Source organism: Pseudorca crassidens, chromosome 8, assembly GCF_039906515.1.
Source record: "Pseudorca crassidens isolate mPseCra1 chromosome 8, mPseCra1.hap1, whole genome shotgun sequence".
Taxonomy (NCBI): domain Eukaryota; kingdom Metazoa; phylum Chordata; class Mammalia; order Artiodactyla; family Delphinidae; genus Pseudorca; species Pseudorca crassidens.
This window is the reverse complement of record NC_090303.1, coordinates 66,893,477-66,910,021: the sequence shown is the minus strand read 5'-3', so window position 1 is coordinate 66,910,021 and position 16,545 is coordinate 66,893,477. Positions and strand designations below refer to the sequence as shown.

Here is a 16,545-nt window from a genome sequence, read left to right as displayed (position 1 = left end):
TAAGTCCCAGCCATTGATGTATCAAAAACACTGCATCGGAGCCAGTCATAATGGAACCTGCTAATATTAGGTGGTTCTGCCACAAATACCTAAGTATCCAGGGGCTTAAGCTCTGGAATGTTCAGAATGACATTGTGTTAATACTTCCAAATTTATCAGAATTGCAATTAATTACAATTACAGTGGTACATACGCTGATAGCCAGAGTCCATGTGATATGCGCCCTGAATAGAGGACTGGAGCTGAGCTCCAGTACCTCTGGAGGTTGGCAGTTATATATTTGACAATGAGGGAAAATGCATGTTAGGGGCTTTACTTTTTTATTTTCTCATTATATTTGTTTGCTAGTGCTTCCATAACAAAATAGCACAGACCAGGTGGCTTAAAGAACAGAAATTTACATTCGCACAGTGCTGGTGGCTGGAAGCCCAAGATCAAGGTGTTGGCAGGTTTGGTTTCTTCTGCAGCTCTCTCCTTGATTTGCTAATGGCCACCTTCTTCCTAAGTCCTCACATCATCTTTCCTCTGAGCACAAGCATCCCTGGTGTCTCTTTGTGTGTCTAAATTTCCTCCTCTTATAAGGACACCAGTCAGATTGGATTAGGACACACCCTAATGACCTCATTTTAACTTAATCACCTCTTTAAAGGCTCTACCTCCAAATACTGTCCCACTCTGAGGCACTGGGGGCAGGGATTCGACATATGAATTTGGGGGGGGGGACACAATTCAGCTGATAAGACTCATCAAAGGGACACTCCCACCTTGTGCTCCAGAAGAGAAAGAGTAAAAACTGATACTATGTATTGTCTTGTCAACATTAGGACTTTTCATCTGTGCTGTTGCCTTACTCTATAATTCATCTTGACTTACTGAGTGACCCAAAGACTGATCACTGGGGACAGGAGGTCTGAATTATATCTCTATGTTTCACATGTTAATACTGAATTTACTTTATGTGGACCACAGTAACTGAATTCTTTTTTTCTATACTGTATCATCCTCATTAATATTTTAATTACTTATAATCTGTAAGCCATCCCAATTTGTTACATGCAGCCAGATTTCAGACAGATGAGCAAAACTCAAGACCAGATCTTGGGTGAGTTCCGGTTTGCATTGTCTCTTACACTTTCCCAACACACTATGTTACTGGGAAGGGATGATGTCTCTCTGAATCACCTTAGTGTGTGCCCTCATCACCATTTTATATAAGTTATAGGTCATGCTACACTTAGGGATGGAGGAAAGAGGGCACTGGTGCTGTACAACCTCCTCCCTTCCTTCTGCAAGGTCCTGCAACTCATGCTAAGAAGCTGCTCATTTAATGCACAGCTATTTTCAGATCTTTTGCTCAGATGAAAAAGAAAAGAGAAAGACACTTTTCTTAAAAGGAAACCCGGCTTCTCAATTAAACTTAAACAAGACTTTAATTAATTAACAGGAAACCTCTGGAATATAAACGGCACAAATTAAATAGACCCTACAATTTGGAAGGCATTTACTTATGACTCCTGGGCAGACTTCCAGCTGGGAAGGGCAGAGGTTTCCTGAGCAGGACCTGTGGAAATTTTTAGGAAACACTGAAGAAATGTAGCTGGAATTTTTCTGCTTACTTTGAGCTGTAATGAGATTCAAAGATACACTTGCCTGTTTGCCATTGCCCAAGGCTGAGCTTTTAAAGGTCTCTCTCCAGCTGGTACCAGGAGCGACGATGGGGGGAAAATTAGCCACAAAGGAGCAAGGGGAAGTGTCACTTTGGCAGAACACAGTGTCTAAAACTTGAATTTTAATCTTTCCATTCTTGTGGAATTTTGAAATTCCATGTCTAGTTTCAGCTTGAAACATCGATGTAGAAGCAAATAAATTTGTGGGGAAACTTGTTTCCCCAACCTGAGCCAGGAAATGGTGCCCATTAAGGAATGGGCAGTGGTTTTTTGTAAAGATTTCTCAGAAATTATATATTTTATTTTATTTGAAAGAAAAAATATTGTACCTGCAACTCTAAATCCATTGTAGTGAATAACACTGCTTTTCTTTGGGTTTTAACAAAACACTGTGTTCTTTTTCTATGCTGCTATGCACATAGACAATTGGACAGTTTACCCTGTGCCCTTCTACTGTTCACCCATCAGAAGAACAGGGGGAACATTTCCAAGAATGAAAGGATCCTTATAGTTTCCCACTTGGCAACATGACAGGAAAATTATGCCCTTGGAATATGAGTAAGCAGTAGCAACACTCTGGCAGAAAAGTTAAGAGTGAAAGAAATTAAATTCACATGTTTACGAAAAACTCATTTTTTTTGAATTAGCTTTTTCTCCTTAATAAAAAAAATACATTTATTGTTTAAAAAATAAGTATAAATAAGCAGAAGGAGGAGAATAAGAGTCATTTGTAATCTCCCTTTCCAGAGACAAATATTTTTAACATCTTGGTGTATATTGTTTTTGTATATGCTTTTAGATACACACGCACACACATACACTGGCTTTACAAAAGTAGAATTATATTATTCATGCTCTCTGTAGCCTGCTTTTTGTACCTAACAATATTCCCACGTGGTTAAATATTATTCCCCTCATCATTTTTGTTATCTGCCTATTAATTCATTTTTAAAGCTCTGTTGAGGTACAATTGATATGCAATGTAATAGGAGAATTTCAAGGATATGCAGAGTAGAGTTAACCATTCCCCTGTTGTTGGATATTTACACTGCTTTCAGGTTTTTTCAGGATTATGAACATTCTCTCATCAGTTTTTCTTTCAGCAGAATCTCTGTGAATATTTATTCTGTTGGAATAAAATTCCCGATTCAGAGGATATACACGTGTTGAAGCTGTGTTAAATTAAGAACAGCCCCATAGCTTGTTGACGTGTCCTAATTTGTACTTTACCATTCATATCGGGGGTATGTCCATTCCTAACACCCTGGGCAATACCGGGCTGGCGTTTCCTTAGGGATTCTAGCTTTCCTAAGAAAAATAGCAGTGAGGTATTTGAGGAGCTTTCACTGATCTGGGGAATTTATAAGTACTTTTTATTTGCTTGGTTGGTCATTTCTCCGAAATTGGCTGTATTGGGAACAGGTCAAAGAGTCCCGTAGTTGTTTTAGAGATATGTAAAGCCCTTAAGTAATTGTCTTAAAAACAAACCACATTTGCTGTATAAACTATCAATCCCCTCCGCATTCTGTCATATAGATGACACAGATGAGGATGTTTGGGTGTATGTATAGCTATGTGTGTTTGTGTTTATAACAATTGTCATTGTTAGCACACGAACAGTTTCATATTAAACTTCGATTATTCAGATCGTTTCCTCCTGGCTGGAATCAGAGCTGTGACTGTTTCTCAGGAGATGTGAAAATTGAGTTATGACCTGAATTAAGCACCCTGAAATGATGTCTTGGCTTTGATGTTGCCTGGCACCCACACTTGAGGATGGATTTGTAGGTTTTATTCATTTAGCAAAGTATATATTATTTAAGTGCTGAATATTCCTGACACTGGGTTAGGCACATGGGTGTATGTGTGTGCGTAGAAAATACAAACATGCATGACAGTTTGCGACTACGTGTGACATTTTTTGAAATTTTGTCTTCACACAAAAGATGAATTTCTTTTTTGAAAGTAACTTTGTTAACCTCCACGGACATGGATTGTTGGCTCTAACTCATGCTGTCGCTTCTGAGAATTCAGTGTCTCTTATAATCCTTGGTTGTTCTGGAAGGTCCAGGCCAGGCCAAATTCATCAGCGACTCTTTGCCAGCCGCCAAGCACAGGTCACACCATGTGTGTCTTGCACTTCACCTCGGACAGAGGCCATGGGGAGGAGCAAGTACCTCCCCAGACAGAGTCGGAAAGAACCTGCTCTGTGTGGTCTGTGGGCCCCAGCTGAGAAGCCTGCTGCGTCTTCCCAGCTCCCTCTGTCTGCTCTCCTGGAGCTGCAGTTAGCAGAGCTCAGGGAGTTCCAACTGCAGCAGCCCTTCTGGGGCCCTGCCAGAAATTTGCATCACAAACGCTAAAGGGGCCAACCGTCTAGGGCTTTGTCGGGGGTTGTGTGGCAGAAAATCCCTTATGCTGGAACTCCGCCTGGCCATCCCTTTTTGCTTTGTTTCTGTGTCTTTGTCTATCACTCCGGTAATGGAAATGAGAAGGGGTCACACAGCCTGTTTAAAGAAGAGATTATCTTCTGCTAGGGAAGAGATGCCATAGCTTGGGCTGAGGTGAGGGGCTTCTGATCACTGTGAAACATCAGTCTTTCGAGAATCATTTGTTCTCCAGATATGTTTCTTTTAAAGTGAGTATATATTGAGAGAGAGAGAGAGAGAGAGAGAAACTCAGTTAGGAAAACAGACATCACAACAAAAAGTTCGTCTTCTGCTTACGTTTACTCTGAAGCCAAAGTGAGGAAGTGGAGAAGTAAGAAACACTGTTTAGGCAATGAATTTCTTTCTGCACTCTGGTCAGGGAGAACTTTCTAAGGCCAGGGTCTGCTACAGGGGGTAGAACACATAGATAAACCTAAGGATGCTCAGGCCCTAAGCGAGAAAGTTATTTTGGAAAATTGCAGTGACTGCTTTATATGTTACACACACACATCCCACAGCATTAATTTTGTAGCAGTTCTGTTAAAAGATTAACTGAGGCATATTAAAAATTTTTAGAGTGTATTTGAGCAAAAATCAGTTAGAATCGGTCAGTGCCAAACTGGAAGTGGTTAGGAACACTCTACCCACCGGGGCTGGTGGGGGAGAGGGGAGACTCTTGTAGAGAAGAAGTGGAAGCAAAGCAAGGGAGTTGTTGGATTAGCTGTAGTTTAAAGTCTAGTTGGCTGTTTGTGATTGCTTGTCCTTAGGTTTCCATTTCCTAACCTGGAGGCATTTGCAGGTTTAGGGTTTTAGATTGCTTTTACAGGCCTCCAGAGCATTAGAGCCCCTTCGGTCTAAAGGCCTCCTTGTTCAATTAATTTAACAGTTCCAGACTTAATGGAGAAGTTGCAAGATCAAGTTTCACCAGTTGTCCTGTTTGTGTCCTTTACAAAGACCTAACTCCAGAGAGCCCCTGGCACCCAGTTGTCCTGTCTTCTCCTAATTGTTGCAGGAAGGGGGGGACTCCTTCCAGGGCCCGAGAGTGGGCTCTTGTCTAACACTCAGAAATGAATTGTCCTAGGAGACACATGTACTGACAAAGCAAAAGACTATTGGAAAGGGGAGTCCGGGCAGAGAGCAGCAGGGTCAGGGAAGCTGGGAGAGCTGTTCCTCCACGTGGCTCACAATCTCAGGTTTTATGGCAATGGGGTTAGTTTCCAAGTGGTCTCTGGCCAGTCATCTTGCTTGTGCTCATATTTGGACTGACTCGGGGTCCTTCCTGGTGGCACGTGCATCTCTCAGCCAAGATGGATTCCAGTGAGAAGGATTCTGGGAGGTTGATAGGACATATGGACTGGCCTCTCCTCCCTCCTTTCGGCCCCTCCCGAATTCTCCCGGTTAGTTTTTGGTGGCAGCACCTTATCAGGACCTCTTGTTGCCAGACAACTCATCCAAGTGCCTGGCCAAGGCGGGTGGTTTCAGTCTCTTGCAATCTGGAGCTATTCCTTAGTCTTTCCTTTTCTCTCATGGCTTTGACATTTTTTGAGATTAGAGGTGAGCCATTTTTAGAATATTCCCCAGTTGGGGTTTATTAAAAGGTAATTAATTAAAAGGTAATTATCAGGGAAAGATAAAAGCATGGCTTTCATAGAGATTATAAAATTGAATATGTGTTAAAAGATGTATTTTACTCATCTGATATGAGGGAACCAGGGAGATGTTTTCACTGGTTCAAAGGGAGAGTCAAAAGGGCACAAATTTATATGAAACAGAGCAATGTCGAAGTGAATTGCAAATGGAGACAAAACTGGTTTTTCACTTGCAGGGAGGAAGTTAATTAAATCACCACTAGGCAGGACAAAATATACATATGCATCAGTTACCTACAGCTTAAAGACAGCAGGGCTGGAATCAGGGCTGGATAACCCAGAAGAGTAAGCCAGAGACACTGCATAGTTTCCTACTGAAACACGAAGTCCTTTTTCTACAGGTTTCTCCAGTGTTTTCTTCTTTTAGAAAACATATGTCTTTGGCTAGAACATCACAGATGCTTGTGTTTATTTCATTGCATCCTCTTAATGGCACATGATGTCTCTTTGTCTTATTACTGATGTTCACTTTGACCACTTGTTAAGATAGCGCCTTCCTGGTATCTCCCTGTAATGCAATTTCGCCCCTTTGTAAATAATTAAGAAATAATTTTGGAGTAGTTACACCATGGGAAATGGAAAGTGGTACAAATCAGGTTTGTATATTTTCTCCCAGAGATTTGGTTCTTCAACAATACTAACACACCACTCTTTAAAGCAATGTAGGCCATTTGTTCCCTGTTTTATTCATTGGGCTATAATTTATCACTATTATTATTTATTTTGATGTCCAGTTTGTCCCAGATATGGCTTTGGAAACTTCATCAAGCTGTATTCTGTGTCCTGCCTTGTCTCCCATTATTCTTTGAGCATTTCTGTACTTTTTGGCTCAGTGAAATTTTCCAGGTTTATCTACATCTTTCCAGCCCTGGACCGAGTCATTTCTCCAAGGAACCCCAGTTCCTTTTAGTGGAGGGTAGTGTTTGGCTCTTGCAAAAAGGCCCAAACTCTGCTCAGGCCTCCTTCCCCATGGCCACCTACTTCTTCCACTCTGCCCAATGGCTATTTGAAGGAGAAGGAAAGGAAGCTAACATATATGTGGATGAAAAATGTCTGCCTGCCATATCAGTAAACAAAGGACATTGTGGCCATCACGTCATCAGCCACTGCAGCTGCCTCCCACCACCCTGAGGGGGTTCAGGATGGAGAAAAGCAGGATACTGGCCCTAAATCGCTAAGGTGCATGTCAAAGGAATGATTTCAATGAGCCCAGACTGTTGCATCTTCTCATATATGGAAAAGCACTAAATCCATTAACTTAAGATGTCTGGTTTTTCTTTAGTTAACCATAATCTTTTGATGTTCTGACTCCCTGGTTTATTGCAAAACTCCTATGTGTCCCGGCTCCTCCCTTTCCTCTTTGGAGCCATCCCTCAGCACTATCTGAGAGGCTGCCTCTGGGACTGAGTCCTCAGAAAGTCCAGCGAATAAAATATAATTCTCAACTTTTAGGTAGTGCATTTTTTCTATATATATCAAATATATATATATATATATTTAAATAAAGGCAGGTTAAGGAGGGGGAAGGGCGCAGGAAGAGGAAGATCACCTTATATACATTTTTAACTCCCCAGGTTTTTTTTTTTGTGGTACGCGGGCCTCTCACCGCCGTGGCCTCTTCCGTTGCGGAGCACAAGCTCCGGACGCGCAGGCTCAGCGGACATGGCTCACGGGCCCAGCCGCTCCGCGGCATGTGGGATCTTCCCGGACCGGGGCACGAACCGGCGTCCGCTGTATCGGCAGGCGGACTCTCAACCACTGCGCCACCAGGGAAGCCCTAACTCGCCAGTTTTATCAAATACTAGATCTGATCTTCTCGTGGTCAGTTAGGTTTCTGAAGTGGTTACATTTTATGTGGTCGAAAATGTGAAACTTAACTTCTTCCGAATTGAGTACCTACTCTGCATGTGCCTGACATTATAGTAGTTGAGTTACAGAGCGAGCCTTTGCCTTCAGGTAGCTAGAAGGACAGTGAGATGTCCTAAGTCATGCAGCTGATGTATTCTCAGCACTGTGGACATGGGCGCCACCCTCAGTCTGGTCAAGGAAGGGAAATCAGAAGTCAGGGAGGCTGCACAGAGGAGCCTTGAATCAGATGAATTTGGGGTAGGACTTAGCTAGTCCGACAGGGAGGGGAAGGGTATTCCCCCAGCAGAGGGAAGAACACACTTAATGCCAGAGAAATGTGGCAGACTTGAGGAATGGGAAGTGGTTTGATAAGGTTAGAAACACTTGTTTCCGAATCTTTTTGACCTAATCTTTAGTTTTTAAAGAAGCATAATTGTCCTTTTTTACAGACATGTTTTGTTGATTGTGCACTTTTTTTGCAGACTACTGTCCCAGGGTTCCATCTGTCGTCCTGGAATTATTGCAATGTCTCACGGTGTCTTCCTTCAGAAGAAGCTTTTTTTTTTTTTTTTCTCTTAAGAAAAGAGAAAGTAGAATTAGTGGGCATTTTACCAAAGAAAGATAATCAAGTATTTCTCCATTGTTGAGCATGTACTTAAGAACAACTGGACTAGTGTTTTTTGGCTCTGCTTTTTCATTGAAAATATGCCCCTCTTATTTCTAGGGATTTCCCCCTGTTGAATATATACCCATTCTGAGCCAAATGGAGTGTTCTTGTTGCCTTTACTCTTAAGTAAATGCAATAGGTTGGTTACAGTGGTTTAATTCCCATCTTTTGATTGTTTTGTATCATTAAAAAAAACACCAATTTATTGCTTGGAGAAATGTTTTGAAATGAATTAAGTTCTCTTAATGACTGTTAAATCTGCCCTATATCTCATCCTGGGCTTTCTTCGTGATATGTAATTTGTGTAAAACTCATTGCTTTCACGCATGCTCCTTACGTGACTGTTTTTGAACTTTGCAGACGATACCAGAAATTGCAGAAGATCATGAAGCCTTGGTAAGAATTTCTGATGCGTTGATTCAGATGATATAACACTTCCTTCTTCTCTGCCTAATGAAACCCTGTCCTCTGACTGATTGTGTAACTATGTGTCTAGATGTTTTGAGTAAGTGATTTATTTTTGCTTTTTTTTTAAATTAATTTTTTTTTAATTTATTTATTTTTTGGCTGTGTTGGGTCTTCGTTTCTGTGCGAGAGCTTTCTCTAGTTGTGGCAAGCGGGGGCCACTGTTCATCGCGGTGCGTGGGCCTCTCACTGTCGCGGACTCACTTGTTGCAGAGCACAGCCTCCATCCAGACGCGCAGGCTCAGTAGTTGTGGCTCACAGGCCTAGTTGCTCCGCGGCATGTGGGATCTTCCCAGACCAGGGCTCGAACCTGTGTCCCCTGCATTGGCAGGCAGATTCTCAACCACTGTGCCACCAGGGAAGCCCCTTTTTGATGTTCTTATGAACAGGTTCTTTAAAAATTTATTAACCTTTTCTCTTTGCTTTGTGGTAGAAAGAGTATTTTATGTTTGTAACCATAAAATGATCACATCAGGATTGCTACCCTTCTCCTGGAGCAAGGCTAGGCATAATTTTATGTATTACTTAAAAAAAAACTTTCTTTTTTGTGGCCTATGTGATGTTCAAAGTCAAAAGTCTTTGATTTTCTTCAGTGGTTTGGTAAGAAAAAGATCCGCATTAAAAAAAATATTTAGGGCTGAAGTATGGAATGAAAATTATTTACTTTCAGTCTGAGAATGTGTTCAACCACCTATATATTTGTGAATTGCCTGATAATTACGTCTGGAAATCTCAAAACTTCTTTCTTAGAGTATTCCCTCCTCAGTGCCTTTATTATCCACTAAACAAGGTGAGTCCAAAGAGGATCTAACAAACTCTCTATAATAGGTTGAACAAAGTCCCATTTTGCTAAGTTGTTAAGTGTACAGTTTCGGTTTGAGAAGGAAGACTGAACAGTATCTGAAAATGTGCACCTTATTTTTTAAGCCTTCAGAGAAAATTCTGATCAGTGTATGATAGTGGTCTCAAATCATTCATCTTCCCCTACCCCTCCCACTAGAAGAAGTATTAATTGCAGGAACTCTTCAGTTATTAAATTCTAATAAAGTAGAAATATTGAGTTTTTAGGGTAAAGCTTCTTAAACCTAACTTTGATATATATTTTTAATATAGTAGAAGCACTTAATGGTAATAGCGGTAGAAGCCACCTTTTATGGGAATTTACTCTGTCCTGGGCATTGTCTCAATGTTTACACTCGTTACTTCTAATTCACACTTTTATCCACCATACAAGACGAGTAAAATTAGAATTGTTTCCTTTATGATGAAGTTAAAATGAGGTGGTGTTGGGATTCAAACTGATTTTTTCTCTAACAACCTCATACAATTTGCTAATGCAGAAGAATTTTGGGCTCTGAAGCCAAAATAATTTCTTAAAATTTATCTGCCAGTAGTTTTAATCTTTTGGTATATAGAGGTGTTGGAAGTGTGACTAAGCGTGAATCATGATTTCCATTTATCAATCGCAGACAAAATCAATGCTCGGGGCCCTGGTAATTGCAAAGTAGCTTAATCAGACTAAGTACCATAGATAATAATTATAAACTCTAGACAAAATATTGCAAACAGAAACATCTAAAAACAAGTGTCTGAAGAAACTGTCTAGCAACTGAAAACAGACAGAAAGAAGTAAGTCAATCTTTGAGAGAACAAATAAGCCCTAGATGAGATTTGTGTGTTTACAGCTTTTTGCCTGAGGAGTCCTGCTTATCCAGGTATCATGGGGTGACAAGAACCCTCAGTGTTAGTAAGTTACTAAGAGGATATAGTTTGGGGCTGGCAGAGCGGCTAGATTATTAAGGGGAATCCATGAAAGGAAGGAGGCTCAGAGGGTATGAGACGACCCCATATCTATATATAAACTCTGCCAAATCTATCACTGATCACTAAAGTGTGAATATACGTGTGTATGGGAACCCCAAAGGGACCTGGTAAAATTAGCAACTGGAAATGGGAAGAATTGGGAAGAGATTTAAACTGTCACTCACTGAGGAGTTTGGAGTCTGATTCTAGCCAAGTTAACTTCCTACTAGAACAAAAACCAATTCTTCAGAAGAACAAAGCTGAACTATGGCCTTGGCAATGTTTCATTCCCAATGTTCAGAATACAGTAAAAAATTACTAGGTATATAAGGAATAGGAAAAGATGACCTATACTTAAGAAAAGAAATAAAGCAAGCAGTAGAAGCCTGCCTTGAGATGACCCAGATGTTGGAAATAGCAGATGAAAATTTTAAAGCAATGTTTATAAATATATTAAAAGACTAAAGAAAAGCATTAGCATATTAAATTTGCAGATGGGGAGTCTCAGCAGAGAAATGGAAATAAGAAATAACCAATTGGAAATTATGAAACTGAAAAGTATAATATTTAAAATGAAAAATTCAGTGTAGGAGTTGAAGATGGCAGAAGAGACAGTAACCTTGAAGATATATCAGTATAGGTTACCCAATCTGAGGACTAGATAAGGTGAATAGTGAATAATTGACCTGTGAGATAGTAACAGTTGATTTTAAATACATTTAATTGGGGTCCCAGAGAGAGAGGAAAAAGATAACGGGGCAGAAAAATGTTTGAGGAAATAATGATAGAAAATTTCTGAAATTTGTTGAAAAACATAAATTTTTAGATCTAAGAAGCTTGTTGAACCCAAGTGGGATAGATAGAAAACTATGCCTAGAAACATCATAGTCAAACTTCTGAAATTGAAGGATAAAAAGGATACCTTGAAGGCAGCCAGAGAAAATCAACTTATTACATTAAGAAAATGAAAATAAGAATGAGAGCTGACTTCTCATTAGAAATATGGAGGCCAGAAGGCAACCTCTTAAAAGTGCTGAAAGAAAAAAAAAAAAAAACTTGTCAACCCAGAATTCTTTTCTAATAACTATCTTGGAAATGAAGGTGAAATAAAAGTACTTTCAAATAAAGGAAAACTAAGATGGTTCATTGTTAGCAGATACACACTACAGGAAATATGAAGGAAGTTCTTCAATTAAGAGGCTTCAGATCAGATTTGAAAAAGCAGGACCCAGCTATTTGCTGTTTACAAGAGATATACTATAAATACAAAAGAACATGTAGTTTGAAAGTGGAAAAACATACACCATGTAACTGGAGATAATAATAAAACATTTGTTTTATTAATATCAGTCACAATAAGACTTCAAGGCAACATATTATCAAAGATTAAGAGAGATAATTCACAATAAAAAATGGTTGGCTCATTAGGAAGACATAAAGTGTTAAATGTGTCTGTACCTAATATATAAGGCTTCAAAGTACATGAAGCAAAATCTGACAACTAAAGAGAAGTATAGACAAATCTGTAATCATGGTTGGAGATTTTAACACTCTTTTCTAATTTCTTTTTTAATTTCTAATCTCCCTTCAAGAAAGAATTTGCTCATCAACCCTGAGGAGTACAGTTAGCTGATAGCTTCCTGCTATAGCACGTTCAAGATCCATAACAGCTTTCAAACCAAGACCATACACGCTCTTTCTAGGCAGCCCCTAGTCAGTGAGCCTGATGAGCACGGTGCACATACCAGGGCCTGGCCATTTCTGCCCATTGTGGGACCCCTCTAACAATCCGTATTTATACTGAGCTTCCTCTTGGGTTGGCTGGGACTGTCAGAGCTACATCTGCGTCCTCTTTCCTTTCACAGGCATCATGTCTACCTCGCGGTCTGAAGGGTATTCTTACCCAGTCTTGCTTTGTGCCTCTTTATCTTTCACAAGCACCACCTATCTTCCAATAAACCTCTTGATCTCCTTACTCCATCTCAGCGTTAACTGAGGACTAAACTGACACAAAACTGACCTATGAGGAAATAGAAAATCTGAATACCCACATCTGTTAAAGAAGTTGAATTCATTTTCAAAAGCCTTTACACGATGAAAATAGGTTACAGTGGTGAATTTAATTATACATATGCAGAAGAAATACCAAATCTGCACATATGGTTTCAGAAAATAGAGGTAGAGGGGAAAAGTCCTCAGTCATGTTATGAGGCCTATGAGGCCAGTATCACTCTGATACCAAAACCTGACAAAGCCAATGCAGGAAATAAAAATTAATCAACAGAGGTGCAAAACGTATGAACAAATATAATCAAGCAATGTATAAAAAATATTTGTGGGGCTTCCCTGGTGGCGCAGTGGTTGCGAGTCCGCCTGCCGATGCAGGGGACACGGGTTCGTGCCCCGGTCCGGGAAGATCCCACATGCCGCGGAGCAGCTGGGCCCGTGAGCCATGGCCGCTGAGCCTGCGCGTCCGGAGCCTGTGCTCCGCAACGAGAGAGGCCACAACAGTGAGAGGCCCGCGTACCGCAAAAAAAAAAAAGAGATTTGTGGCCTGTAAAGATGTAAAGATTTATCTCAAAAATAGTTTAACATCTGAAAAATCAGTCACTGTAATTTAGTATTTAGCAAAATAAAGGAGAAAACTTAAAGAGAAAAAGCATCTTTACAGATACAGAAAGTAGATAATAGATACAGAAAAAGCATTTCATAGCGTCCAACAGTCATTCATAAAAATTCTCAGCAATCGAGGAATAGAGGGAACTTCCTCAACCTGATAAAGACTATCTGCAAAAAAAAAAAAGCGTTATACTTAATGTTGGAAGACTGAATCCCCACCCCTCCCAATAAAGATTGAGAATAAGGCAAATATGTAGCACTTCTATTCAACCTTGTATTGTAGTTTTTAGCCATAGCAATAAGTCAAGAGAGAGTTAAAAGACATAATGATCAGAGAGGAAGAAGTAAAACCAACTCTATTCGTAGAGGACATGATTGACTATGTAGAAAATCCTAGGGAATCTATAAAGAAACTGCTAGATCTCATAGCTGAATTTAGCAAAGTTTCAGGATATAACATGAGTATATAAAAGTGACATATTTTTATACCTTAATAGCAAACAACTGGAAAATGAAATTTTATAATTTCCATTTACAAAGTGTCAAAAATCATAAAATTCTTAGGAATAAATTTAACAAGAGACATCAGTATCTGTTCACTGAAAAAAAAATATATTGCTGAAAGAAATTAAAGAAGACCTAAATAAGTGGAGAATATACCATTTCATGGATTGGAAGACACAATATACTTAAGATAACAATTCTCTCCAAATTAGGTTCAGTGAAATACAATCTTTTAAAAAGTAATTACGAGCCAATCCTAAAAACTTAAAGGAAATGTACTGGACCTAGAAGAGCTAAAATGGTCTTGAAAAACTCATAAAAATCAGTAAAGTTGGAAGATTTCATTAACTGACTTCAAGGCTTCCTGTAAAGTTAGTTATTAACACAATATGATATTGGTGTAAGAGGATAGACAGATCCATGGAATAGAATAGAGTCCAAAATTGATCCACAGTTAAATTTTCAACAAAGGAGCCAAGAGAATATATGCTGACGTAAGAAATGCTGTGATTCTAAAGGGTAAGGGAATGTCTGAAGGGCAACAGAAATCCATACATTTCAGTGTATATAAGTTTTACCAGAAACAAAATAAAATACTAGGGAAAACTCAAAGGGCAGGGTAGAACTATATTCATTAATTCTGGCAATTAGGGATATATTCAGTATGATTTATTAATATCTTTGAAACTGGTCTTTATTTTCATCTTTTCTCTGCTTCTCTTTTGAGCATGACACCCAGTGGAGACATTTGGAAGCACTATTCTTTTATAAAATTAGCAGCATAAAATTTAAATGCTTTGAGATTGGCTGAATTTTGTTGGAAAGAAGAGGGTCTCTACTGAATTGATGAGAAATATTTATTTGAATCATTCCAGCACACATGGTGTGTTGGCTGTGACATGGCTGTCAACCAGCATGTAAAGTTTGCAGTCGGCTTAATTTGTGTCAGTCAGTGCTGCAAAATCTTTAGCTTGGCACCTTCTAAAAAAAATAAACCAAACAAATAAAAATGCTCCCCGCAGGTGCCATGTGGTTGCTTTATATTTGTCGTCCTTTTAGCCTTGATCTTCTGCACCCAGCACTGATTTCAGAGACAGGACCCTGGCTCCTGCCTTCCCTCTTGGAGCCTGAGTCACTCCTCTAGCAGTGAAATAAGCATCTGTGTCAGGGTTCAAGAAGAGCTTTTATAGCTGCCTCATTTGAAATGAGATGATTGAGTCCGTTGATTTGGAAGGTGATACAGTTTTAGCATGGCTCTCCTTTTCTTGCAACTAAGGATTTGAAGTTGAATTTTGAAAAAATTCTCCCTCATGTAAACCTAGTATGCCATCCAGCAACCAGTTATAATGAATTATATATGTCATATATATACTATATGTATAATATAGTATATATGCATATTATATATTTTATAATATATAACATAACATATAAACAGTATATCTAATAACATTTATATCTATATATTTATAAGATACATATATATGATTATATATAATAGATGTCTAATAACATTATATCCATAGAGTATATAGTTATATATTTAAATATATTAAATGTAATTAGATAATATTTATATAAATATAAATTATATAACATTTATATAAAACATTAGATGGACCAAGAGAGCTCTCCTTCTCCAGGGCACCTTGGTGTGATGTGAAGAAGCTTCTCTCATTTGTCAGTCGTTCACGTTAATGGGTTATCACAAAGCACAGAAAGCCCTAGCTGCACTCTCAGAAATGGTGCTCCAACTCCTTAACAACCTTGGGGAGTTAAATCCTGGTCCCAAGAGCAGCTTGGAGGTTTGGAAACCAAACAATACTCTTTCCCTTTTTCTCCATCTTTTTCCCAGGTCCTTGCAGCCTGTCTGAGGAGCCTGTAGGCAGAGCTCTGGAACACTTGAGGGACAATCCCCAGATGTTACTAAGGCCATTTGGATTATGAGTCCATTGAGCAAGGAGCAGAGTCATTTTGCATTCAGATAATTAGACAGCATAAATACAATTTATCTTTTGCTTTTAAAGCAGTTAATGAAGACTAATATCATCTCTAGTCCCAGCTACAGGGAATATAAAGAAGAGTTTGATTTCAGCAGCATGTTACTCCTTTTTCACTGCCCGTTCCATTGCTTGTTCTTTTAGTGACAATACTGAGGCAGTATTTTTGCACTGTGTGGAGGTCACAAATGCCATCCTCCAATGTCTTATAGATGGGCATCTTATAGCAGTTGAGGTCTTTTAGCGTGCCAGGTGTAAACAGATGTCAGCCATTCGTTATCACTTGGTGGTTGTTTTTTCCTTTTTATAAGTAAAAAAATTGCTAATATGGTTTATCACTAATAATATAATAAAATAATAAATTAGCTAATATTGTTTACTAATAATTCTATACATTATTATGTAATAATATTTTCACAGTAATTCTAATGCCTACATAATCTGTTAATAAATCTTACTAATTGCTTTTATTTCCTGGCTCTCTTATTTTCCTGAGGCAATTTCCTGCCTTTTTTTTTTTTTTGCAAGCTAATGTTTGGATTTTCTTAGGACTCATTGTCTGTAGAAAGAGCCATTGTGGAATTTTTATATAACCTTTCTTGCTAGTATTTTTAATCCATTTTCCGCCTATCTTTCTGCTTTTTTTTTTTTTTGTTTTCTTAAAATAAGCTTGAGTTTTCTGGTTTGGAATTTCCTTTTTGGGGCATGATTCTCTGATGCCACCCTGTATGATTGGGATTGCCCGCCTGTGACTCAGAAAAGCCTTAAAAAAATATTTGCTGCTTTTCTCTCTGGCTTGAAACGTTTGGCTTTTCTTGCAATTTTTTTTTTTTCCTCTCTCCAAGGACAGAGAATTCTTGACACAATGAAGACAGACATTTGAAAATCATGGGCTTT

At 39.0% G+C, this 16,545-nt stretch overlaps 1 protein-coding gene across 7 annotated transcripts in view; it reads left to right on the top strand.

Moving 5' to 3' along the window:
* Positions 1–16,545, top strand: part of ELMO1 (engulfment and cell motility 1) — a 547,361-nt gene that overhangs the window by 170,330 nt on the left and 360,486 nt on the right. For all 7 annotated transcript variants that reach the window (XM_067746730.1, XM_067746728.1, XM_067746734.1 and 4 more), the window contains one exon: positions 8,618–8,653. In XM_067746730.1, the coding sequence (XP_067602831.1) occupies positions 8,618–8,653 (36 nt within the window). The remainder of the gene's footprint in view (positions 1–8,617; positions 8,654–16,545) is intronic.